This window comes from Gopherus flavomarginatus, chromosome 2, assembly GCF_025201925.1.
Source record: "Gopherus flavomarginatus isolate rGopFla2 chromosome 2, rGopFla2.mat.asm, whole genome shotgun sequence".
In the NCBI taxonomy this organism is placed as follows: domain Eukaryota; kingdom Metazoa; phylum Chordata; order Testudines; family Testudinidae; genus Gopherus; species Gopherus flavomarginatus.
In genome coordinates, this window is record NC_066618.1 from 97835665 (window position 1) to 97856624 (window position 20960).

Consider the following 20960-nt stretch of genomic DNA (forward strand, 5'->3'; position numbering starts at 1 on the left):
AGTTATTAAGTCAGTTTTCTGTTCAAGAATCATTGGAGACAGCTATCTCACCATTTTCCTTCTTCCAGCAGATTTTTAAAAGCATCACCAGTGACGATCCGGTCCAGGGTCAAGGAAGTCGGAGACTGATCAGTTTTTCACTCTCAGGTATGTCTTTGCTTGGATGCATAAAAAGCTATGAGACCAGAGGTTAGGACTGGAGATTTTTAAACCACAAAACAACCTCAACTGACTGTTTAGACTTAACTTTGAAACTTTGAGGGCCAAAGGTTTAAAGAAGGAAGACAAAGGTTCACCTGGAAAACATTGCATACAGGTGTAATTGAAAGCAATTTTACGTCTGTAAAGTGGGGGTAATAATACTGACCTCCTTTGTAAAGCTGATTGAGAGCTACAGATAAAAAATGCTAAATAAGAGTGAAGTATCAGAGGGGTAGCCGTGTTAGTCTGGCCACCTTAAGGTCTGCTATAGTGTGGCCATCCTAGCAATACACAAAAACCTGTAGGAGAACACTTCAGCCTCCCTGGCCACACTATAGCAGACCTTAAGGTGGCCATCCTGCAGCAAAAAAAACTTCAGGACCAGACTTCAAAGAGAAACTGCTGAGCTTCAGTTCATCTGCAAATTTGACACCATCAGCTCAGGATTAAACAAAGACTGTGAATGGCTTGCCAATTACAGAACCAGTTTCTCCTCCCTTGGTTTTCACACCTCAACTGCTAGAACAGGGCCTCATCCTCCCTGATTGAACTACCTCATTATCTCTAGCTTGCCTGCATATATATACTTGCCCCTGGAAATTTCCACTACATGCATCTGACGAAGTGGGTATTCACCCACGAAAGCTCATGCTCCAAAACGTCTGTTAGTCTATAAGGTGCCACAGGATTCTTTGCTGCTTTTAAATAAGAGTGAAGTATTATTATTAATTGCATGTGCAAAAGGGCAGTAAGGTGTCCAGCTATCCATTTGTACTTGCAGTTACTTACACTTATATGCATGATTGTGGCAGCTGCCTATACAGGTCCCAGTTCAGGAAAGCATCCCTTTTCATGATATCACGTACGCATGTGATTAACTTTATGCTTATCCTTAGTCTGTTGAAGTCAATGGGACTTCAGCACATCCTTAACTTTAAGCACATGCTTCAGTGCTTCCCTGAATTGGACCCACAGATGTGTGTAAACAGGAGCTTGTGCCTGTCTGTACTTTGAGCTCACAGAGGCTTCTACTTTTCTAAATTTGCCCTTAGATATTAGTACACCTTCACCTTGACTATCACTCCTATTGAAAAATTATTAGTAGTAGAGGGTTGTGGTAGTGTCTAAGAATCCCAGTCATGTACCCCATTGTGCTAGGTGCTGTACAAATCCAGAACAAAATGACAGCTCCTGCCCCAAAAAGCTTGCAGTCTAAGTAAAAGTATAAAGAAAAAAAAGCAGACTGTACATTTTAGAGCAATTAAGTAATGTAAGTAGATAGATTTAAAAAAACCCCGTAAAATTAACATCCTGGAGCCAAATCCCAGAAACTGCTATACTGGATCAGCCCATCTAGCCTAATGTATCCTGCCTGCTGCAGTAGACAGTACTTGATGCTTCAGAGAAACCCTATAGTGGACAATTATGGAACTACCTTCCCACAGGGAAAGTTTCTTCCTAATCCCATGTAGCTTGTGGTTTATATGTCCCTTATTTTGTATCCTGTCTGGGTAGATTTTAAATGTTTATCCAATCCATGAACATTTACTCAGGCTAATTTCCATTTAAGTCAGTGAGAGTTTGCCTGAGAAAGTACTGAATAAAAACTGAATAATAATCACTGAGTTCAGCGGAAGTTAGCCTGACCAAATGTTCCCAGATAGGAAAACACTTATAACAGATACAAACTCTCATGTTTCAGGACATTAGCCAACCACTAACTATTTGAGATCAGAAAGAAATGGGAATTTGAGTTACTTTAGTGGGAATTTTTCTCAGTATTCACTTATTTAGGGGATCAAAATTTGGTTCTGTGAGAGGTTACCTCAAGCCTTAACTGTTCAACAATAACACCAACAGTTATGGCTTTTGTGGCTTTTTAATCTTTTATGTGATTATATTAGTATAATTTTTGAATGTTTTAAAATGTTAAGAGAAATATTAGGGATCTATTTAATTAGACTTTATATAATCTATTTTAAAACTACAAAGCAACTCTGTAATTAGCTTTCAAAATTGAAAAAAAAAACCATGACTTTTCCACCTCTCTGAGAGGAATGTCACACTTCAGATTATAGACAGTGTAAGTGTCTGAGTTCTTTGTCATGTTGGATGCAGAAAGACGAAATGCACTCAGGTTCTCATAATGAAACAGCCACTTTATTAGAAGGCAGTTCATGGTCCAGTGACAGCATAACATATTTGCTGAAGGCACTTTGGCCTATTCTGCTGATTGATGGATAGATTTTACTGTCACAAGGTTTGTGTGAGATTCCACCTCTATTTTTCCTTTCTTAATTTCAGCATATCACTCCTAGTTATAAGTCTGTGCATCACGTTCAATAATTTTTCTCAAGTTTTAATCTTTGCACACTTTGATACTTATACACTGTTTACACGGTTTTCTATGGCACCAATGACCATAATATATGAGCACCTCACAAACATTAATAAATTTATCCTCATAACCACCTTGTGAGGTAGAGAGGTATTATTACCCCCATTTTACAGATATTAAGGACCAGATACTCAGAGGACATAAATCAGCACAATTCATTGAAAATCTATAAACATTGTTTAGACTTCTAAACCACTTGGGGTGCTTATGAAAATTTTAGCCAGAAGTGGCAAAATTGGCAGATGATACAAAATTACACAAAATAGTTAAGTCCAAAGCTGACTGCAAAGAATTACAAAGGGATCTCACAAAACTGGGTGACTGGGCAACAAAATGGCAATTGAAATTCAGTGTTGATCAGAGCAATGTAATGCACACACTGGAAAACATAATCCCAACTATACCTACAAAATGGTGGGGTCTAAACTAACTGTTACCACTCAAGAAAGAGATCTTGGAATCACTGTGGATAGTTCTCTGAACACATCTATTCAGGGCCAGCTTTAAGCCGATTCCTCCGATTCCCCGGAATCGGGCCCTGTGCCACTGGCGTCTTTTTAATTATTTTTTTTACTCAGCCAGTAGTGGGGGGGGTCCACTCCAGTCTTTGGCGGCATTTCGGCGGTAGGGGGAGGGTCCGCTCCGGGGCTTTGGCAGCATTTCGGTGCCGCTGAAGACCTGGAGCAGCCCCCTGCCAATGACACCCCGAACCACCACTGGGTATTCAAATCAGGCCCCACCCTTCATAATGCCGGCCCTGCATCCATTCAATGTGCAGCAGCAGTCAAAAAAGCTGACCATGTTAGGAACCATTATGGAAGGGATAGATAATAAGGTATAAAATATCATAATTCCAGTATATAAATCCATAGTACACCCACATGTTGAATACTGTGTGCTGCTCTGGTCTCCTCAGCTGAAACAAAATATATTAGAATTGGAAAAGTTTCAGAAAAGGACAACAAAAATGATGAGGGTTATGGAACAGCTTCCATAAGCAGAGAGATTAATAAGACTGGGACTATTCATTTTAGAAAAGAGACAATTCATGGGGGATATGATAGTGGTCTATAGAACCATGAACGGTGTGGAGAAAGTGAACAAAGAAGTGTTATTTACCCCTTCACATAACACAAGAACCAGCAGTCACACAATTAAATTAATAGGCAGCAAGTTTAAACAATGAAAAGGAAGTACTTTACACAATTCACACTCAAACTGTGGAACTCATTGTCAGGGGATGTTGTGAAGGCCAAAAGTGTAACTGAGTTCAAAAAAGAATTAGATAAGTTTATGGAGGATAGGTGCATCAATGGCTATTAGCCAAGATGCTCAGGGATGCAACTCCATGCTCCATGCTCTGCCAGAAGCTGGGCGTGGATGACAGGGGATGGATCACTTGTTATTTTCCCTGTTCTGCTCATTCTCTCTGAAGCATCTGACACTGGCCACTGTCATAAAACAGTATAGTGAACTAGATGGACCATTGGTCTGACCCATTGTGGCCATTACTATGTTCTTATGTAATCAATGCTTAACCAAAATCCACATATACTACAGTTTGAGATTTTCAGAACAGTCTTTGTATGAGATTTGGCAGACCAATTTTAGTGGGAATTAGGTCTCCAAATCCCTTAGGCACCTATGAAAAAATCTCAGCCTATATTTATTATATTTCATTTATTCACTAATTTTGTAACACACAAACACACCCCTTCCACCGCCAATCAAACTAAGCTGTTAGGATGTATTCTTTATAAACCCAAGCTGTTTACTGCTCAGAAGTCTATTACCCTTTCGGAGCTTCTGCTGGTATGGAAGTGACTTTCCATCACCTCCAAAACAGGTTTGTGCTTCCAAGGCACAGCCCAAGATTCATCGACTTTAAGGCCAGAAGGGACTGTTAAATCATTTAAACTTCTGTATAACAGAGTCCAGAGAATTTCACTCAAGTACCCTGTGCTGAGCCCAATAACTTGTATTTGATTAAAACATGTTTTCCAGAAAGCCACCCAGTCTTGATTTGAAGACCTCTAGAGATGGTAGTTTGTTCCAGTGGTTAATCATCAGAATGTTCACACTAATTGTTCAACTTTCTTTTGTATTTTTTTTCCTCACTGAATACATTTTAAAAGTTCTGTCTTGCAGCCATTTCTGAATAATTAATTTATTCTCATTTAATTTATTAATAGACCTGAATTTTCCTTAGTACTACTTCTGCCTCTTCCCCTATATAAATAAAAAGCTGTTCTAATTCTCCTTGGATATCACAAATTCATTTATCCCCTCCCCCCTTTTTTTTCTGTCCTTAATATTTTCCCTGCAAGCCTGGATTCTTGTTTGCTTACCTCCCCACTTTTCTACTTTTTAAAATCTCAGGTCTTTAAACGCCTCCTTGTGCAGCCACTCTGGCCAATTCTTATTTCATGGGTTTTTATTTTTTAAGAGGAACTGCCCAGATAATTTTCTGCAGATCTTCCCTATTGTATTTTTTGATGACTGTAAGAACTTTGTGGGGAGATGTGATAATAACGTTGGAATATCAGTCCCTTAAGCAGCTGATTGTGCAACCTTTATTTTCATGAATATCAAATGGAAGTCATGGGGACTACAGGCATAAGGATTATCTATTTATCAAGGTTGTGATATGGCTTCAATTATTAAGCACTTACATGAGTGAGGACTTCAGGATCAGGCTCTGACACAGTCATGAAGACTGCTCAGGACTATAAATAGAGAGGATCAGGGAAATAATTTTTCTGTCCATCATACATGTTACATAAGTCTTATATAAGAAGCAAAAAAGTGCTCAGATTGATGTGCTGTCAGATCAAAGGTAGGGTCTGGTCCTCAAATTATTAAGGTGCCTTCATTCTATCTTGTGTCAGTCACTGCTTTTCTCACAGACAGGGCCAGTGCAAGGATGTTTCACACCCTAGGCGAAACTTCCACCTTGACCCCTCCCCGGATCCCCTCTGCCCTGACGCGTCTCCCCGCAGCAGCTCCCCGCCTTTGCCCTGAGGCACCCCCCTCAGCCCCAGCTCACCCCTGCTCTGCGCACGAGCACCCCATCACTGCTTCACTTCTCCTACCCCTCAGGTTTGTAGCACCTAAGCTGATTGGTGCCACAAGCCTGGGGGGTGGGAGAAGTGAAGCAGCCACGGCGTGCTTGGGGAGGAGGCAGGGCAGGGGTGAGCTGGGGTGGAGAGTTCCCCTGCATGCCACCCCCCCGCCCCTTACTTGCTGCAGGTGGCCCTCCCCACGCTCCCCTGCCCCAGCTCCCTCTGCCTAAATGCGGGCGCCGACTGGGGCGGCTGAAGATCCAGCCGCCGTGGTCGCTGCCGAAGAAAATGACGCCCCTCAAATCCCAGCACCCTAGGCGACCACCTAGGTCGCCTAAATGGTTGCACCGGCCCTGCTCCCAGACTTAGTTGTATTCACCGTATCATTCCTCCATGCTTCCATTAACCTAGTGCAGGGTTCATATAATAGTAAGGAAAAAGAACTCTTCAAAATTGTAGGACTGATTCTCCATTCCATTCCACCGCTCTTGTGGTGGTTTGAAGCCATGAATTTTAGTGCAGTTACATCATAATAAAACTGGCATACCAGAGGAAGAACCAGGCCCTGTATTTGGTGAGAGTTAAAATATAGTTAACCTAATAATCAGAACATTCACAGCAAGGAGAGAAATTACATCACACACACAAAGACAAGGTGCAGTTGGTAACCGCAACCAACCCCAGGCCTACAACCCCTCTGTGACCTTTGCATGGAATGTTGGGGCCACTAGTGCCATGTAAACACAGACCTGATGACACTCCCTCTGATTATTGCAACCTCTCAACATTGACACAAGTGCCTCTTCCCCGCTGTTAAAGGTTTATAAGTGCTCCCTGTTTAATGCTGACTCAGGGAAGCATGGAGTACCACAGAACAACATCTTTTTTCATGTGGAAATAGCAACATTTACAAGTTGATTGATAGGCCTGAAATCCATTAGAAGGCTTCAGGCGATGCAGAGTGCAACTTTGCTGTACATCCTGAAAATGTAAAGATTGGGCACTGATTCGCAATGAGCTCAATGGTTTGGAGGTCTCTGTGTTGAATCCTTGCTACTCCATTTGCGCATCAAGAGCACACATCTTCCATGTAATGCCCTAATACAGTTGGTTGTCCACTATCTTAGGCAGAGTAGGAAACCAGGTGATTCAGTGATGAGATCATCTATGATATGCTTGGTAGATATCAGGATCTGCCCACAGAATCTGCCAGGTGTCTTCTGGGTTGAAGTTGGATGACAGACTTGCTTCTCCAGCTGCCCAGAATGGTTGGCAGGACTTAAGGCAAGTGTGACACAAGGTTGTCATGGAGCAGGAGCTGTTGTTCAGCGAGAGCTTTCTTGTACTCGCACATCATAGTCACCTCTAACTCTATGGTTGGAGGAGGGATGTTTTTGAGGACTGGAAGACAAGGCAGCAAAGTGGATTTCAGGGTGCCAGTTACAAGTCTCATAGCTGCATTTGGCAGGATAGCAATGAGGTCTGTGTACAAGTTTCTTCCCCAGAAAGCTGTGCAGTACTTGGCTGTGGAATAAACTAAAGACACTGTTGCCATTCATAGTATTCGAGCAGTGCAACCCCAGCTAGAACCTGCTTGCTTTTGGAAAATGTTGTGACTCTTTGTTTTATGGGTCACCTGTTTCAGATGTTGATAGATAAGTTTGCAATGAAGGGTGACTTCTAGGTTGCTGGGGTTAGGATTGTGGGCGATTGCCTGAAGTTTATGTTCAGCATCCTCTTAACTTCAGAATTGCTGAGATGGAAAGCTGACAACACCGTTTTTGATGGATTGGGTTTGAGTTGCCAGTACCAAAAATAGTTTTCCATCTTCTTCTGATCAGCAGTAAGGGTGTCTTCCATTTTGCTGGATGTTGCGGCCTGTGTCGTTAGTGACAGATCATCAGTATAAATGAGCTTATGTATAAGTTAAAAAGGGATGGTGCAAGTACTGATCCTTGTGAGAGGCCATTGTGCAGCCTCCACTTTTTGCAAACCTGATTTACGAGATGGACACGGAACTTTCTTCTTTGAAGGCATTGACCTAGTGAGTTGAAATGTCTGGCCGGATTGAAGCAGGTTGGATAGCTTCAGCTCTAGGCCCTTGTGCCAAACAGTGCCATAAGCTGATGACAAACCGACCAAAGCTGTGGCCATTTTAATCTTCCATTGAAAGCTGGCTTCAATGCGTGCCACAGAACTAACTTATGTGCACTAAAACTTCAGAATTACCACTGCCGAACAAAAGGCTTTTAAAAAAGATTTTTTTTCCATGTTGATGTGCCATATCATGCAACTTTCCCCAATATATGACACTGAGAAACAAATTATCCCATATAGTGCCTGGCTGAATTGGTCCACTTGTATTTGGACAAGTATCTGGAAGATTATTAATGAAAGCTGATTTGTTTTTTTAAATACTGAGTACTATGATCTCCATAGTTTATTCCAGGTAATAGAATTAGACTGGAGGGTCATTATAGTTACCTGCTCATAAAGAAGAATGAGCAGGTAACAATAATATCAATAAGCAGGTAATTATAATATCAAGTGCTAGTTATTTTCATTCCTATCTGTCAATAACCCATATCATTGGATAACAACACGGGCAATCTTTTCTCTACGGGAAAAATGTAGAAACATATACAGCAATAAATATTTCTGCTTGAGAGTCTTTTGAGGAGACATCAGAGAAAACAAAATCAGTTCTCAGAGGCTGTTCTCATACTCTCTCATCCAGTGGCTTACATTACTAGTCTTATTCTGCTCCAGCCCTGTCCTCAACATCCCTTTTTCAGTCATGGTTTGGGCTTTCCTGGAATGGACTGCTGATAGTGCAGTATTCAGTGCAAAGCTAGTTGATCATAATGGATTTCAGTAGAATTGGGAGCCAGACTTTATTTGAAAGGTGTTTTGTACATAAGAACCTCACGCTCAGGAGGGCAGTCTATACAAGCTTCCCATTTTTTAAATCTTTGTACAACATAAGGTTTACAGTCTGACCCAAAACAATTTGTGTAATGGTGCTGCTAAGAGCATGACAGCACACATTCTCACAGAAGTACTTGCTAGTGGAGTCTTCTTTCCCTTAATCTGGTTTGTATTTGAATAAGAGTATTTGACAAATGTGAGAATAGGATTCTTAAAATACAGCATGTTTGTAATGCTCACATGTGTGACACCTTTTGAAATCTCTGCCTGATGAGCTGAGTATCCCAGGTGCAGAGGAGCACACCGTTCAGGCAGAGACATCCCTTAGGGACACATTTATTAAAGGGGGAAACTCTATATCCTATTAAAAGGAAAAGGAAAGAAGTTGGTAAAGTACAGACAGGCGCTAGTGAGGAACAGTCCAACAAAATAGAGTCACATTTAAATATAACACATGAAGGCAAACAATGAATATAGACAAAATGTACAAGTGCTGTATACAAATGCTAGAAGTCTAAATACTAAGATGGGTGAACTAGATAGAGTGCCTGATATTAAATGGGGATATTAATATAATAGGCATCATGAAAACTTGGTGGAATGAAGATAATCAAATGGACAGGGTAAAATCAGGCAGCAGGTTTAATACAAACAAGATAAAGTACTTCTTCACACAGTTAACCTGTGGAACTCATTCCTGTGGGAGCTTGTGAAGGCCAAAAGTATAACTGGGTTAAAAAAAGATCTAGATAAGTTCATGGAGGATGGGTCCATCAATGGCTATTAGTTAAGATGGTCAGGGATGCAACTCCTTGCTCAAGGCAGCCCTAAACCTCTGACTGTCCAAAGCGGGAGGGGAAGATGGGTAGATCTCTCCAAAATTGCCCTGTGCTGTAACCCCCTGAAGCTCCATGGCCACTATCTGACACAGGATACTAGGCTAGATGGACCATTGGTCTGACCCACAATGGCAATTATGTTCTTAAAAACAACAACAACAAAATTATTTATTCTTTCACTTGGGACTATCTTTTATTGGGTTTTATCATAAACTGTCGAGTGAAGCAAAATATTTTTGCTTAGCTCTGTAGAGTTTCTGATCCTTAGCCCCTCTTTGACACAGCTGTACTCTGACATACACTTTGGCCTTGGCTACACTGGTGCTTTACAGCGCTGCAACTTTCTCGCTCAAGGGTGTGGAAAAAAAAAAAAACCACAAACCCCTGGGCACAGCAAGTTACAGCGCTGCAAAGCGCCAGTGTAAACAGTGCCCCAGTGCTGGGAGCGCGGGCTCTCAGCGCTGCAAGCTAATCCCCATGAGGAGGTGGAGTACGTGCAGCGCTGGGAGAGCTCTCTCCCAGCGCTGGCGCTGTGACCACACTCACACTTCAAAGCGCTGCCCCGGCAGTGCTTTGGAGTTTTTAGTGTAGCCAAGCCCTTTGTGTTCATTCGCAAAGCATTCCATTAGGAGTTCCAATCCATCAAGCATATCCTCTTATTGACACAATTACACCATTGTTAATGGGTTTTAATTGTCTCATCTAACCTATTGGCTCAGCTGACTCATCAGGTTTCTGTTAAAGTACTAAAACTGTGTGATAATGAACATGTGTCAGATTATGACTTTTAAACAATCCTCAAAGAGAAATGATACTTAAAAAATATTTAGGAAGAGTCTCCAAAATTGGTTGAATTTATCTTCCCTAATGTTTTACATCTCTTTAAGACAGTGACAGAAAGAAAGAAAGAAGCAAAACTGCTATTTATTGCCTTTGTTTCAATATGAAATAGAGTTTTAAATGAAAGAGGATAAAACTTTACACAAATAGCAGTTGAAATAAAGAATAACACACTGAAGTCATTATAAGCAAGTGGTTTCATGTTCCAAAGGAAGCTAGAAATGCATGTGGAAAAAGAGATTCAATGAGTACAGGCACTAGCTACTAAGGAGTCCTGAACTAATGAGATACAAAACAATCTACAGGTATTTCACAGGCTTCAAAAAGACAAGCAATAATGGGCTATGTGGCCTTCTTCAGGACCTTATGGGTAAATTTGAAGAGGCACTTGCGGGTTCCATCTGCATGCCTCACAGTAAAGCCCCTGGGAGTTGTGTAGCTAAAAATCCTGCTCTACGCTTTGAAATGGTAGGCATTTACTTTCCTAGGTTCGCTTAGAGGAAGCGAACCAGTACAAAGCAACAGACTTATTTAAAGTGGGGAAAAAAAAAGCTCCCATTAAGCAGCAATAGTTTAAAAACCATATGGTATCATACAGCCAAAACTTCCAAGCTCAGTTGGTTAAATGTGGGTGCCTGAAGCCATATTTAGATGAATGTTAGATTTAGGAACTAAACTTTAGGCACTTGTATTTGAAAATTTGGACTGTATTATATACTATACAAAAATAAAAAATGTGTTACATAATAAAATATTGCAATAAAATTAATGTTGAACAATGATGCTTATTGTATAAAAAAACAACAAAACATTATATTCTAACATACAAGATTCAAATGAGTTCCAGCTTATCCTTACAGAGAGCATCAAAAATATTTAGAAGGAATATTTCATATAAGGAATATTGTGCATTTCACCTACTGCAGCTTAACTGAATGTATCAAATAGAATTAAGTGAATCTTGACAAATTTAGCTTCTCCTTTTGCCTGTGGAGTATCTTTGAGCAAACCATGATTTTCCTGAATTTGTTCATGAGTCAAATTCAGAATTTTTTTTCTCAAATCAGTTGATCATGAGTGTTTGATTTTAAACTTGGTTGTGATTGGTTAGATAATTCACATGGCATTAGTTCTGTTCCAAGGTTAGATGAATACACAAGCGCTTTCAGTGTGAGTATTTCCATGTGCAAATCTAAAATTCAGTTCTGGCAAATTCTAAAAGGATGAAACTGAGGTGTTTTCAGCAGAAACTTGCCAACTGTCAATTACTCAACTCTCTCTCTGCAGAAAGCACACCCAAAAAGAATGTGATCTTGACTAAGGATAGTTCTTTTTAAAATGTAAATAAATATGCACAGAACACTTTGAGAGAGAATTTATTGGGAACCTTTTACAAAAGGAAAAATGAATTCCCAAAGGATTTCACCCAAAGAATTTAAGTGACTTGCCCTTAATCACACAAAGTCTTGGACAAAGAAGGGAATTAGAACTATTTATTTGGACTCTCATTCTTGTGCCTTAAATTACAAACTAATTTTTACTTTCTCCATAGATGGGAGGATTAGTGCTTGTACATCAGTTTTAAAGTACTTTATAAATCCTAGGTGTATTTAAATTATTTGTTATGGTTTGGTTTTATGTTACAATGCAAGTAATATAGAAGTAATGTAGTACAATTTTTTATGTTCCTCCTTTGCCTTTTAATTTGTCATTAATTCCCCATGTAGTTCTGTGCTTTTCAGTGCACTAATTGGAGTGTGATTGCTAATCAGAATATTCACCTTTTTGCAGATTTCCAGGCTTTGGGTCTGAAGAAAGGAATGTTCTTCAACCCAGACCCATACCTGAAGATTTCCATTCAGCCTGGAAAGCACAGCATCTTCCCAGCGCTTCCTCACCATGGACAGGAGAAGAGATCCAAGATCACATGTAATACTGTGAACCCTATCTGGCAAGGAGAGGTAGGTAGCTGAGAATTTCTCATTCTCTAGACTGCTCTGTTCTTTTTTAGCCCTTTGTTTATAACATTTTCTCAGGACCTGGAAATAAGCCTGATGATATCTCAATGAACAGTAAGTTTAAAAAAAAACCAAAAAAAAAAAAAAACACCCTAGCTTCTTGTTTGTTACCAATCAGGGTTTTATTTTTTAAATGTAAAAGACCTTAAATCAGTCAACTTGATCAAATGTATTTTAACTACTGTTAGTGCTCAACAGAAAAATACATACCTATACATTTTCTAGGTAACCCCCTTTTCAGCCTGAGTCAAACAGCTTGCTCTACTGTCTCATTTTGTTCTAAGGTTAACTTACAGTTTGGTACAATTATAGGACTGCATACAGTTTCATCTTCACTTATTTTCTCTTTTTCACAGATAAATATATTTTACCCATACATGTCCCGTGTATCTGAATATCTGTTTATTTGTTTTCTACATTAGATTTTTGCTAACTTAAGCGCCTGCTATTTATTTGTTTAGTACAATACCAAAGTACTTATTCCCTAGTTAACAATTCTTGACCCAATCATTTCTAGCAGGCTAGCATTTTTCTTGACATGACTTCGAAAGCATCATGGGGAATTCTGGCTCAGAAGCATTCCATAAGCCTTATAAAAAAATATCTGGCCCATAGGTCAACGTGGTTAAAATTGTGATTTAACTGATTGGTCTTGTTCCATGACAATCCTAAATGTATTAATGCCAAAGAGCTAATTTTCTATGAAGATGAATGTTAGATTAATACTTTCCATACATATTGTATTTTAAGGTCATTATTTTAAAAAATCATTACTGAACATAGGCATCATCCAGCACTGAAAAATATAATTGGCTGTTTTTGAAAGCTGCTGTTAGACTAATTGAAGTCTTGTAGTTATGAAAATAGAGAGAGAACCTTGTGTGAGGTGCAACAGATGCAGCATGCAATCAAAAAACGGTGTGTGTGATTGAAAAATGTCAGTGGTAATGTAAATTAGAGGCAGATTTGCCCATCACCTGGAAGAAATACTCTGAAGTCAGCTGCACCTGCTTGAATGGATTCAATAGGCCCCAGTGAGAACTTAGGGCTTTGCACTGTTGCCAGCTGCTTTTAAAATACACCTGAAACAGCAGCATACAGCACCTCTGTCGTAAACTAAGAGCACTAAACACAAAGGGCCTGATTTACCAGTGTTTCCTATTGGGCCAATTAGTTCCATTTCAGAAAAATGGTAAAAAACGCAAAACAAATGAATGGATCCAAATTAAATATAAACTGAAAAATAGTTTTGGGCTAATCTGTGTTGAACCCTATGCCAAAGGAGTGGGGCGGGGGGGAAAGAGATCCAAGGAACAGTGACTGCACGCTCCTGCACAGGAGATGGGTAGCATTAGGGAGCACAAGGACTATGTGAGTGTAGCCATGCTACCAGTACGTGGTACCCCAGAGGAGTGGACAGGGACATGGCCCAAATCCTTCATTTGGTGTTAACTGGTAGAGCTGGCAACACTTGCAGTGGAGGCACATGCTGTCCCTGTGCAAAGAGTGATGAAGTGGTTGTATTCATGAAGACTGAGTGGGATTTTCTGAAGCATTCAGTACAAACCTAACTCTGCTCCCACCCAAGTCAATACAGTTAAATATGATTTATTTTCACTTTTAGGCCCCTGTGTATTACCAGAGCAGTATAAAATGGCTTTAGTGTAAATGAGACTCAGGCCCTCTGAGACTGGCTGCTGCTCTGACAGTTAGTCAGCTCTCCTTCCTCCAATCATGCCGGGATGTCAGAGTTTGTTCAGTGACATTCCATTTCAGACAGAGTTTTGGAGTGATGGAAGAAAAAACAATGAGATGGTATAATTGAGGCTTGAACAAAAAAAAAAAAAAAAGCACCGTGGCTTCAAACTTCTTCACTCAGCCCCATAGTTCTCTTGATGGCATGAGAGCCTCCAGGCTCTCATCTTTAGTACTGTTAGCCTGCATGACTAAGAAATTCTAAGCAATTGTGGTGTCTGTCAGCATACTCCATTCCTGCCTTCTCTGCAGCCAGTATGAAGCGCTTCCTCACCATGGACAGGCTTTGAAGATATTTAGCTGCCATAGACCAGTAATACATTCTCTGTTCTCCAGGCACTAGTGACCTGAAATCTTCATCCACTTGTCCATGTCACTTTCCACTGACTACAAGTTATTGGGCCTGATTCTCCGTAAGGAGAGCTGGAAATGCTATCAAACCAGAATGGCAGCATTTTATACTGACTCTGTGTGCATTTTTCACAGGTCTACATAACTACATAAGCAAAAAATCAGGCCCATGGTATGTAAAAATCAGGTGTGGGTTTTTTCCCCATGAAAATGTATTAGGTCCTGAATTCATTTTAAATTGATTGGTTTTTATAAGATGCACTGTCATTGTGTAACTACTTTGTGTAAACAGCAACCAGATGTTCCTCTTCCTTAATTGAATTACAAGTCTAATTGGGGATATTTGCTTACCTTACCTGAAAATTCAGGGGTGGAGGTTGAGTGAGGGGAAGAGGACTGTGCAGTCATTATAAATCTTTGCAGACTGGGGTCTTAAGTCTGCTGTTATGCCTGGCCAAACTCATAACTACCCAAGAGCAGAAATAAGCTCAAATTTTGTAGGTGCTATCCACCATAGTAAAGTCATGCAGAGCGTGAGGAAATGATTCATTCACTGCCTTGCATTCATGTACCCTAATGTTCCCTGGATATATACTAGGTTGTTTCATATATTTAACCAGTACACTTAGATTTCATACAGTATAGCACCTTAAGTACTTGTATCCCAGAGCACTGTGCTAAGTGATGAATTAAATAGTGGGCATGTAATTCACCACAGTTATAGGCAGCTGCAACTCTGTGAGCTAAAGATTGCAACCACTGTGAATTTGGCCTTGGTACTATGCTGCTTCACCAAGAAAATTTGATAGACATTGTGATCATCATTAGCTCACACACAAACTGGTATTTCAGCATGTGTTCCTGGCTCTAGCCAGGTGGACAGTGTTACCTTTTAGACAATATTCATGGGATCTTCAGCTTTCATCTGAACAGCCACTAGGGAAAGGCAGAAAGGACCTTGGTTTAATTTATCTTGCAAAGGTTGCTCCCGTAGTGATGCAGCAATCTTTCTGGTCCCCTATACATATACTGTCAGCTTTAGCTTTGAGTCCATGTTCTAGTGTGAAATTTTTTCCCAGTAGCTTCTAGCTTAGAAATAAGAATGTTACAGGCAGAGATATACTTACAGCTCTGTGTCTGGTTAATGTGACAGCTATAGCACAGGACACAGGAATGGGAGTTGAGATTAAAAGAGAACTGGATAAATTCATGGAGGTTAAGTCCATTAATGGCTATTAGCCAGGATAGGTAAGGAATGGTGTCCCTAGCCTCTGTTTGTCAGAGGATGGAGACGGATGGCAGGAGAGAGATCACTTGATCATTGCCTGTTAGGTTCACTCCCTCTGGGGCACCTGGCATTGGCCACTGTCGGTAGACAGATACTGGACTAGATGGACCTTTGGTCTGACCCGGTATGGCATTTCTTATGTTCTTATGATATGGATCATATTCCCAATTTTGCTTTTGTGCTGACTTTGGATAACCTTGCCGGGTCTCAGTTTAACCATCTGTATTAATATTTTGATAACATTGACACATCCCAGTCAAGATGCAAGCTCCATTGTGATTCATGCTGTATAAACATAGAGACAGTCCCTGCCTGAACAGTTTACAGTCTAAATGACAAGACAGGCAAATGGTGATATGAGAAAGAAAGTAGTGTTACCTAATTTTATAGATGGAAAATTGAAGCACAGAGAAATTCATGCCAAGATTTTCAAAAGCAGCTAATGATTTTAGGAAGCTTAAATTTAGGGTGATCAGCATGAGATATCTTAAAGGGCCTTGATTTTTCAGAGGATATGGCTCAGAACTTTGAAAATTAGGCCCCTCTAAGGTATCTGCCTTTAAACACCCCAAAATTGAGGCACCTGAAATCACTGGCCACAGTGAAAAGCTTGGCTTAAGTGGTTTACCCCAGGTCACACAGGAAACATGTAGTCAGGTCAGAAATTGACCACAGATTGGCTAAACCCCAGTGTAGTGCCTTAACCACAAACTTATTGTTCCTTTTTAACAATGGGCAAAATTATATTTACCTATCTTTGTAAAATGCTTTAAGTCTGCATCTGAAAAGTGGCAATAATGATTATATCTAGTGTGCTGGTGCTTAAGTGTCTCAAAAAAAGTGTCACTTTTTAGGAAGTTACTCCTATCAGCCTTATATAAGAGAAATTCCCATAGTTTGCTCTGCTGAAAACAGAATAGCTGTGTCACATTTAATGAGTACAGGAAATATGATGTGTTTTCTGGAATAAATAAAGGGTGCAGTTAAGGAGTTCTCTATTTAGTCTAGATTTTATGTATCTGCCACTTAATGAGCAAGTCTAAATGTAGCATGGAGGGACATCATGTGTTAAATTTGAGAGAGCTTTTGGTTCCTAAAGTAATAAATGAATGGATACCATTCCCACATGGAATTTTCCATCTGTCTCAGAAGTAATATAGAGATTTGTTATTCCATATTTCATTCAAGAACCATTCAGCTCAAGTTACAGATAGATAGGAGTTAGAAATTTCTTAAATTGATCTGTTTTGCAGTGCTTTATATAAGAGACCACAAGCAAATGGAAATTTCTTATTAAAATATGAGGGTAGTATGCAGCATTTTGACACCTGCAGTAGGGCTCCGAGTGAAGTCAAAGAGTTTTCACACATGAGGTTGTTCACTGAGGCATCCTACAACCAAGGTGACATCTCTTGTCACAGCTGAAAAGCAGATTTGTGTCTTTACATGTTCTCAGAGGCATAATGTAAAATGCTGCTACTACAGTATTTTGCACACAGGATTATGGAAATGGTCAATTATTAGCGGTAAATATGCACAATGGCCTGTGATGAGATGTTAGATGGGATGGGATCTGAGTTACTACAAAGAATTCTTTTCTGGGTGTCTGGCTGGTGAATCTTGCCCACATGCTCAGGGTTTACCTGATCACCATATTTGGGGTCGGGAAGGAATTTTCTTCCAGGGCAAATTGGTAGATGCCCTGGGGGGGGGGTGCCTTCCTCTGCAGCATGAGGCATGGGTCACTTGCTGGAGGATTCTCTGCACCTTGAAGTATTTAAACCATGATTTGAGGACTTCATTAGACATAGGTTATGATACAGGAGTGGGTGGGTGAGATTCTGTGGCCTGTGTTGTGCAGGAGGTCAGACTAGACGATCATAATGGTCCCTTCTGACCTTAAGTCTATGATTGCAACAATGCAAATATGTTGGTAATAGAATGCTGGAAAAAAATCTTATCTGTATTGTCATATGTAAATAACCATATTAATTCCCACTTTATTGGTACTCCTATTTAAAAACTATCCATCTCTTCCTGCTTCTTAACAAAGATTTAATAGCTATAGTAGCAGAGACTGTTATGATTTGTCATATTTGCACCTTGTGGACGAGGGGGTGCCAGGGCTCAACCCTCCCTGGGGAGGAGGGGAGCCACACCGGCCTCGTCTCGTCATCCGAGGGCCTCTGCCCTCGGGATCGCAGTCCGCTCCGGCGGTTCAGACCCTGTGTGCGGGACCAAACAGCTACACAGTTAAATACTAGGGGCCCAGCCCTTGGTTCGAGCGGGACACCAAACACAGTTATCAGCTCTGGCCCTTTGGAGCAGGGCAGAGCAGTGGCAAGTCAATAGGGGCCCAGCCCTTGGTTTGGGCAGGGCACCAAATACAGTTCAGCTAGCTCTGGCCTTTGGAGCAGGGCAGAGCAGTGGCAAAGTCAAAGGGGGCTCAGCCCTTGGTTCGGGCGGGGCACCAACAAACACAGTAACAGTTAGCTCTGGCCTTTGGAGCAGGGCAGAGCAGTGGCAACAGGGGGCGGGGGGAGTCTGCCACCCGGTTACAGGTGGCAGGGGGAGCGCAGGCCCACCCACTCCTCTGCGTTCCAGCCCGGGGCCCTAATAGCGGCTGACGCCGCTAGTGGCGGTCAGTGGGGAAGGGGGTCCTGACCGAAACACACTGACATAGGCGCAGGGCCTTCTGCAGCCTGACTATAGTCAGCTGCCCCCGGGCTACTTCCAGCCTTCCCCCTGGTTCCTACCTGGTCCGTTGGGGTGTCCAGTACCATGAGCTCCTCCCAGTCCGGGCAGGGCGGTAGGTCCGGGAATACCTCCGGGACGGCAGACCAGGTCTGGTCTGGCGGCTCCTCGGGGCTGTAGCGGGGATGGGGCAGCTCCGGCAGCTCCTCGTCGTAGCGACTGCGGGGCAGCTCCCACCGGCCTCGGGCCTCAGCGGCTTCCCGGTGAGGAGGGTCAGCGGGCACGTCTGCTCCTGCTGGCAGCCAGGCCCTGACTGAGGGCTGAGGCCCGGCTTTTATCCTTCCAGGTCGCCGCCTGACCCTTTGAGGGGCGGGACTTCCTCCCAGTGGTTCCGCCCTGGGGGGTGATTGATGGGGCTCAACCCTCCCTGGGGAGGAGGGAAGCCACACCGCCTCGCTACACACCTGCTGAGGATCTGGCTCTTTGTGTACTATGCTATCTTGTTAACATTGTGAAGTCATTGGCCCCAAACCTGCAATAAGCTCTTCTCTCTTTTCCCCCTCCTTTTTCTTTCAGCTCCCCTTTCAGGCAGAGAGGGGTCTGTCGCAAGGGCGTAGCAAACATCCTTGCTGAAAGAGCTGAGCCAAATTTATCCCTAGTATAAGGCATGAGGTCAAAGCCCTGTTTTTCTCAAAAGTCTTTATGAACGCCAAACACTATTATATTTGAAATCTTGGAGATTTTTTAAAGTGTTTGGTTAAGACAGGAAATTGCCTTTAGGCTTAGTCAGTCATAAGTGTTGGTTTCACTGTATATGTTGTATTTAATCTTTGGGACATCAAAGGCTTGATTCTGATCTAACACTTGGTTCACACCATTGATTTCAATTGGCTTAAACTGGTATATAATCAGAATCAGGTCCCATGTAAGGTCCTGTACATGTCCCAAGCATGAAGCTACCTGGTAGTCTGCAGAGTTACATGACACTAATGGTTAAGTGATTCTATCACACTAACTGTATGTAAAATGGAAAGCAAGCCTGTGGGGGAAAAACCTGAAAATTGGTCTAAAACCAACAAGATGTAATTTAATAAAGACAACTGTAAAGTATTACAAGTAGGACAGAAAAAAATCAAATGCACAATAAAACAGGAAATAACTGGCTAGGCACCAGTACTGTTGAAAAGAGTCTGAAGATTACCAAAGTTATAAATCCATAGTACTCCCACATCTTGAATATTGTGTGCAGGTGTGGTTGCCCCATCTCAGAAAAGATATATTGGAATTCGAAAGGGTTCAGAAAAGGGCAACAAAAATGATTAGGGGTATGGAACAGCTGCCATATGAGGAGAGATTAATAAGACTTGGACTTTTCAGCTTGGAAAAAGAGATGACTAAGGGGGGATCTGATAGAGGTCTATAAAATCATGACTGGTGTGGAGAAAGTAAATATAGAAGTGTTATTTATTTCTTCTCATAACATAAAAACTAGGGGTCACCAAATGAAGTTAATAGGCAGGAGATTTAAAACAAAAAAAGGAAATATTTCTTCACACAGTGCACAATCCACCTGTGGAACTCTTTGCCAGAGGATGATGTGAACACCAAAACTATAACAGGTTTCAAAAAAGAACTAGAAAAATTCCTGGAGGATAGGTCCAGGGATGGTGTCCCTAGCCTGTGTTTGCTGGAAGCTGGGAATGGACAGCAGGGGATGGATCACTTGATGATTGCCTGTTCTGTTCATTCCCTCTAAGCACCTGGCTTTGGCCACTGTCAGAAGACAAGATACTTGGCTAGATGGACTTTTGGTCTGACCCAGTTTGGCCATTCTTATTGCTCACAAATTACATAGAAGTCAATAATGTGATATAGCTGAGAAATAGGCTAATATGATTCTAGGGTGTATTAACGTGAGTGTCATATGTAGGACACAGCAGGTAATTGACCTGCTTTACTTGGCACTGGTGAGGCCTCAACTGGAATATTGCATCCAGTTCTGAGTGCCCCACTTTAGGAAAGACGCGGACAAATTGGAAAGAGTCCAGATGAGAGCAACAAAAATGGTAAAACTTGACCTATGAGGAGAGGTTAGAAAAACTAAGCATGTTTAGTCTTGAGAAAAAACTGAGGAGGGACTGATAAGTCTTCAAAATTTTTAAGGGCTGTTATAAACAGGATGGTGATAAATTATTCTGTGCTGAAGGTAGAAGTAGTAGTAACGGGCTTAATGTGTGGCAAGGGAGGTTTAGGTTAGACATTAGGAAAAACGTTGACTATAGAGTCAGTTAAGCTCTGGAATAGACTTCCAAGAGACATTGTGGAATCCCCACCATTGGAGATTTTTAAGAACATGTTGAACAAACACCTGTCAGGAATTGTCCTTCCTCAGTGCAAGGGGCTGTACTAAATGGCCTCTCAAGATCCCTTCCAACCCTCCATTCCTATGATTCTATGAAAGAATGTTCTTTTCACAATCTTCTCTCCCTACTAGAATGGAAATAAGGTGGGGTGCATATTGATTTTGTTCATCTCTCCTAATGAGATGCCTCTGGCATCATGTTCTTTGTATGAGGTCCTTTCAAA

At 41.4% G+C, this 20960-nt stretch overlaps 1 protein-coding gene across 2 annotated transcripts in view; it reads left to right on the forward strand.

The window, feature by feature from the left end:
• The window catches only part of HECW1 (HECT, C2 and WW domain containing E3 ubiquitin protein ligase 1), a 385797-nt gene that overhangs the window by 234766 nt on the left and 130071 nt on the right, over window positions 1–20960 (forward strand). For both annotated transcript variants that reach the window (XM_050937655.1, XM_050937656.1), the window contains 2 exons: window positions 69–147; window positions 12060–12229. In XM_050937655.1, coding sequence (XP_050793612.1) covers window positions 69–147; window positions 12060–12229 — 249 coding nt within the window. The remainder of the gene's footprint in view (window positions 1–68; window positions 148–12059; window positions 12230–20960) is intronic.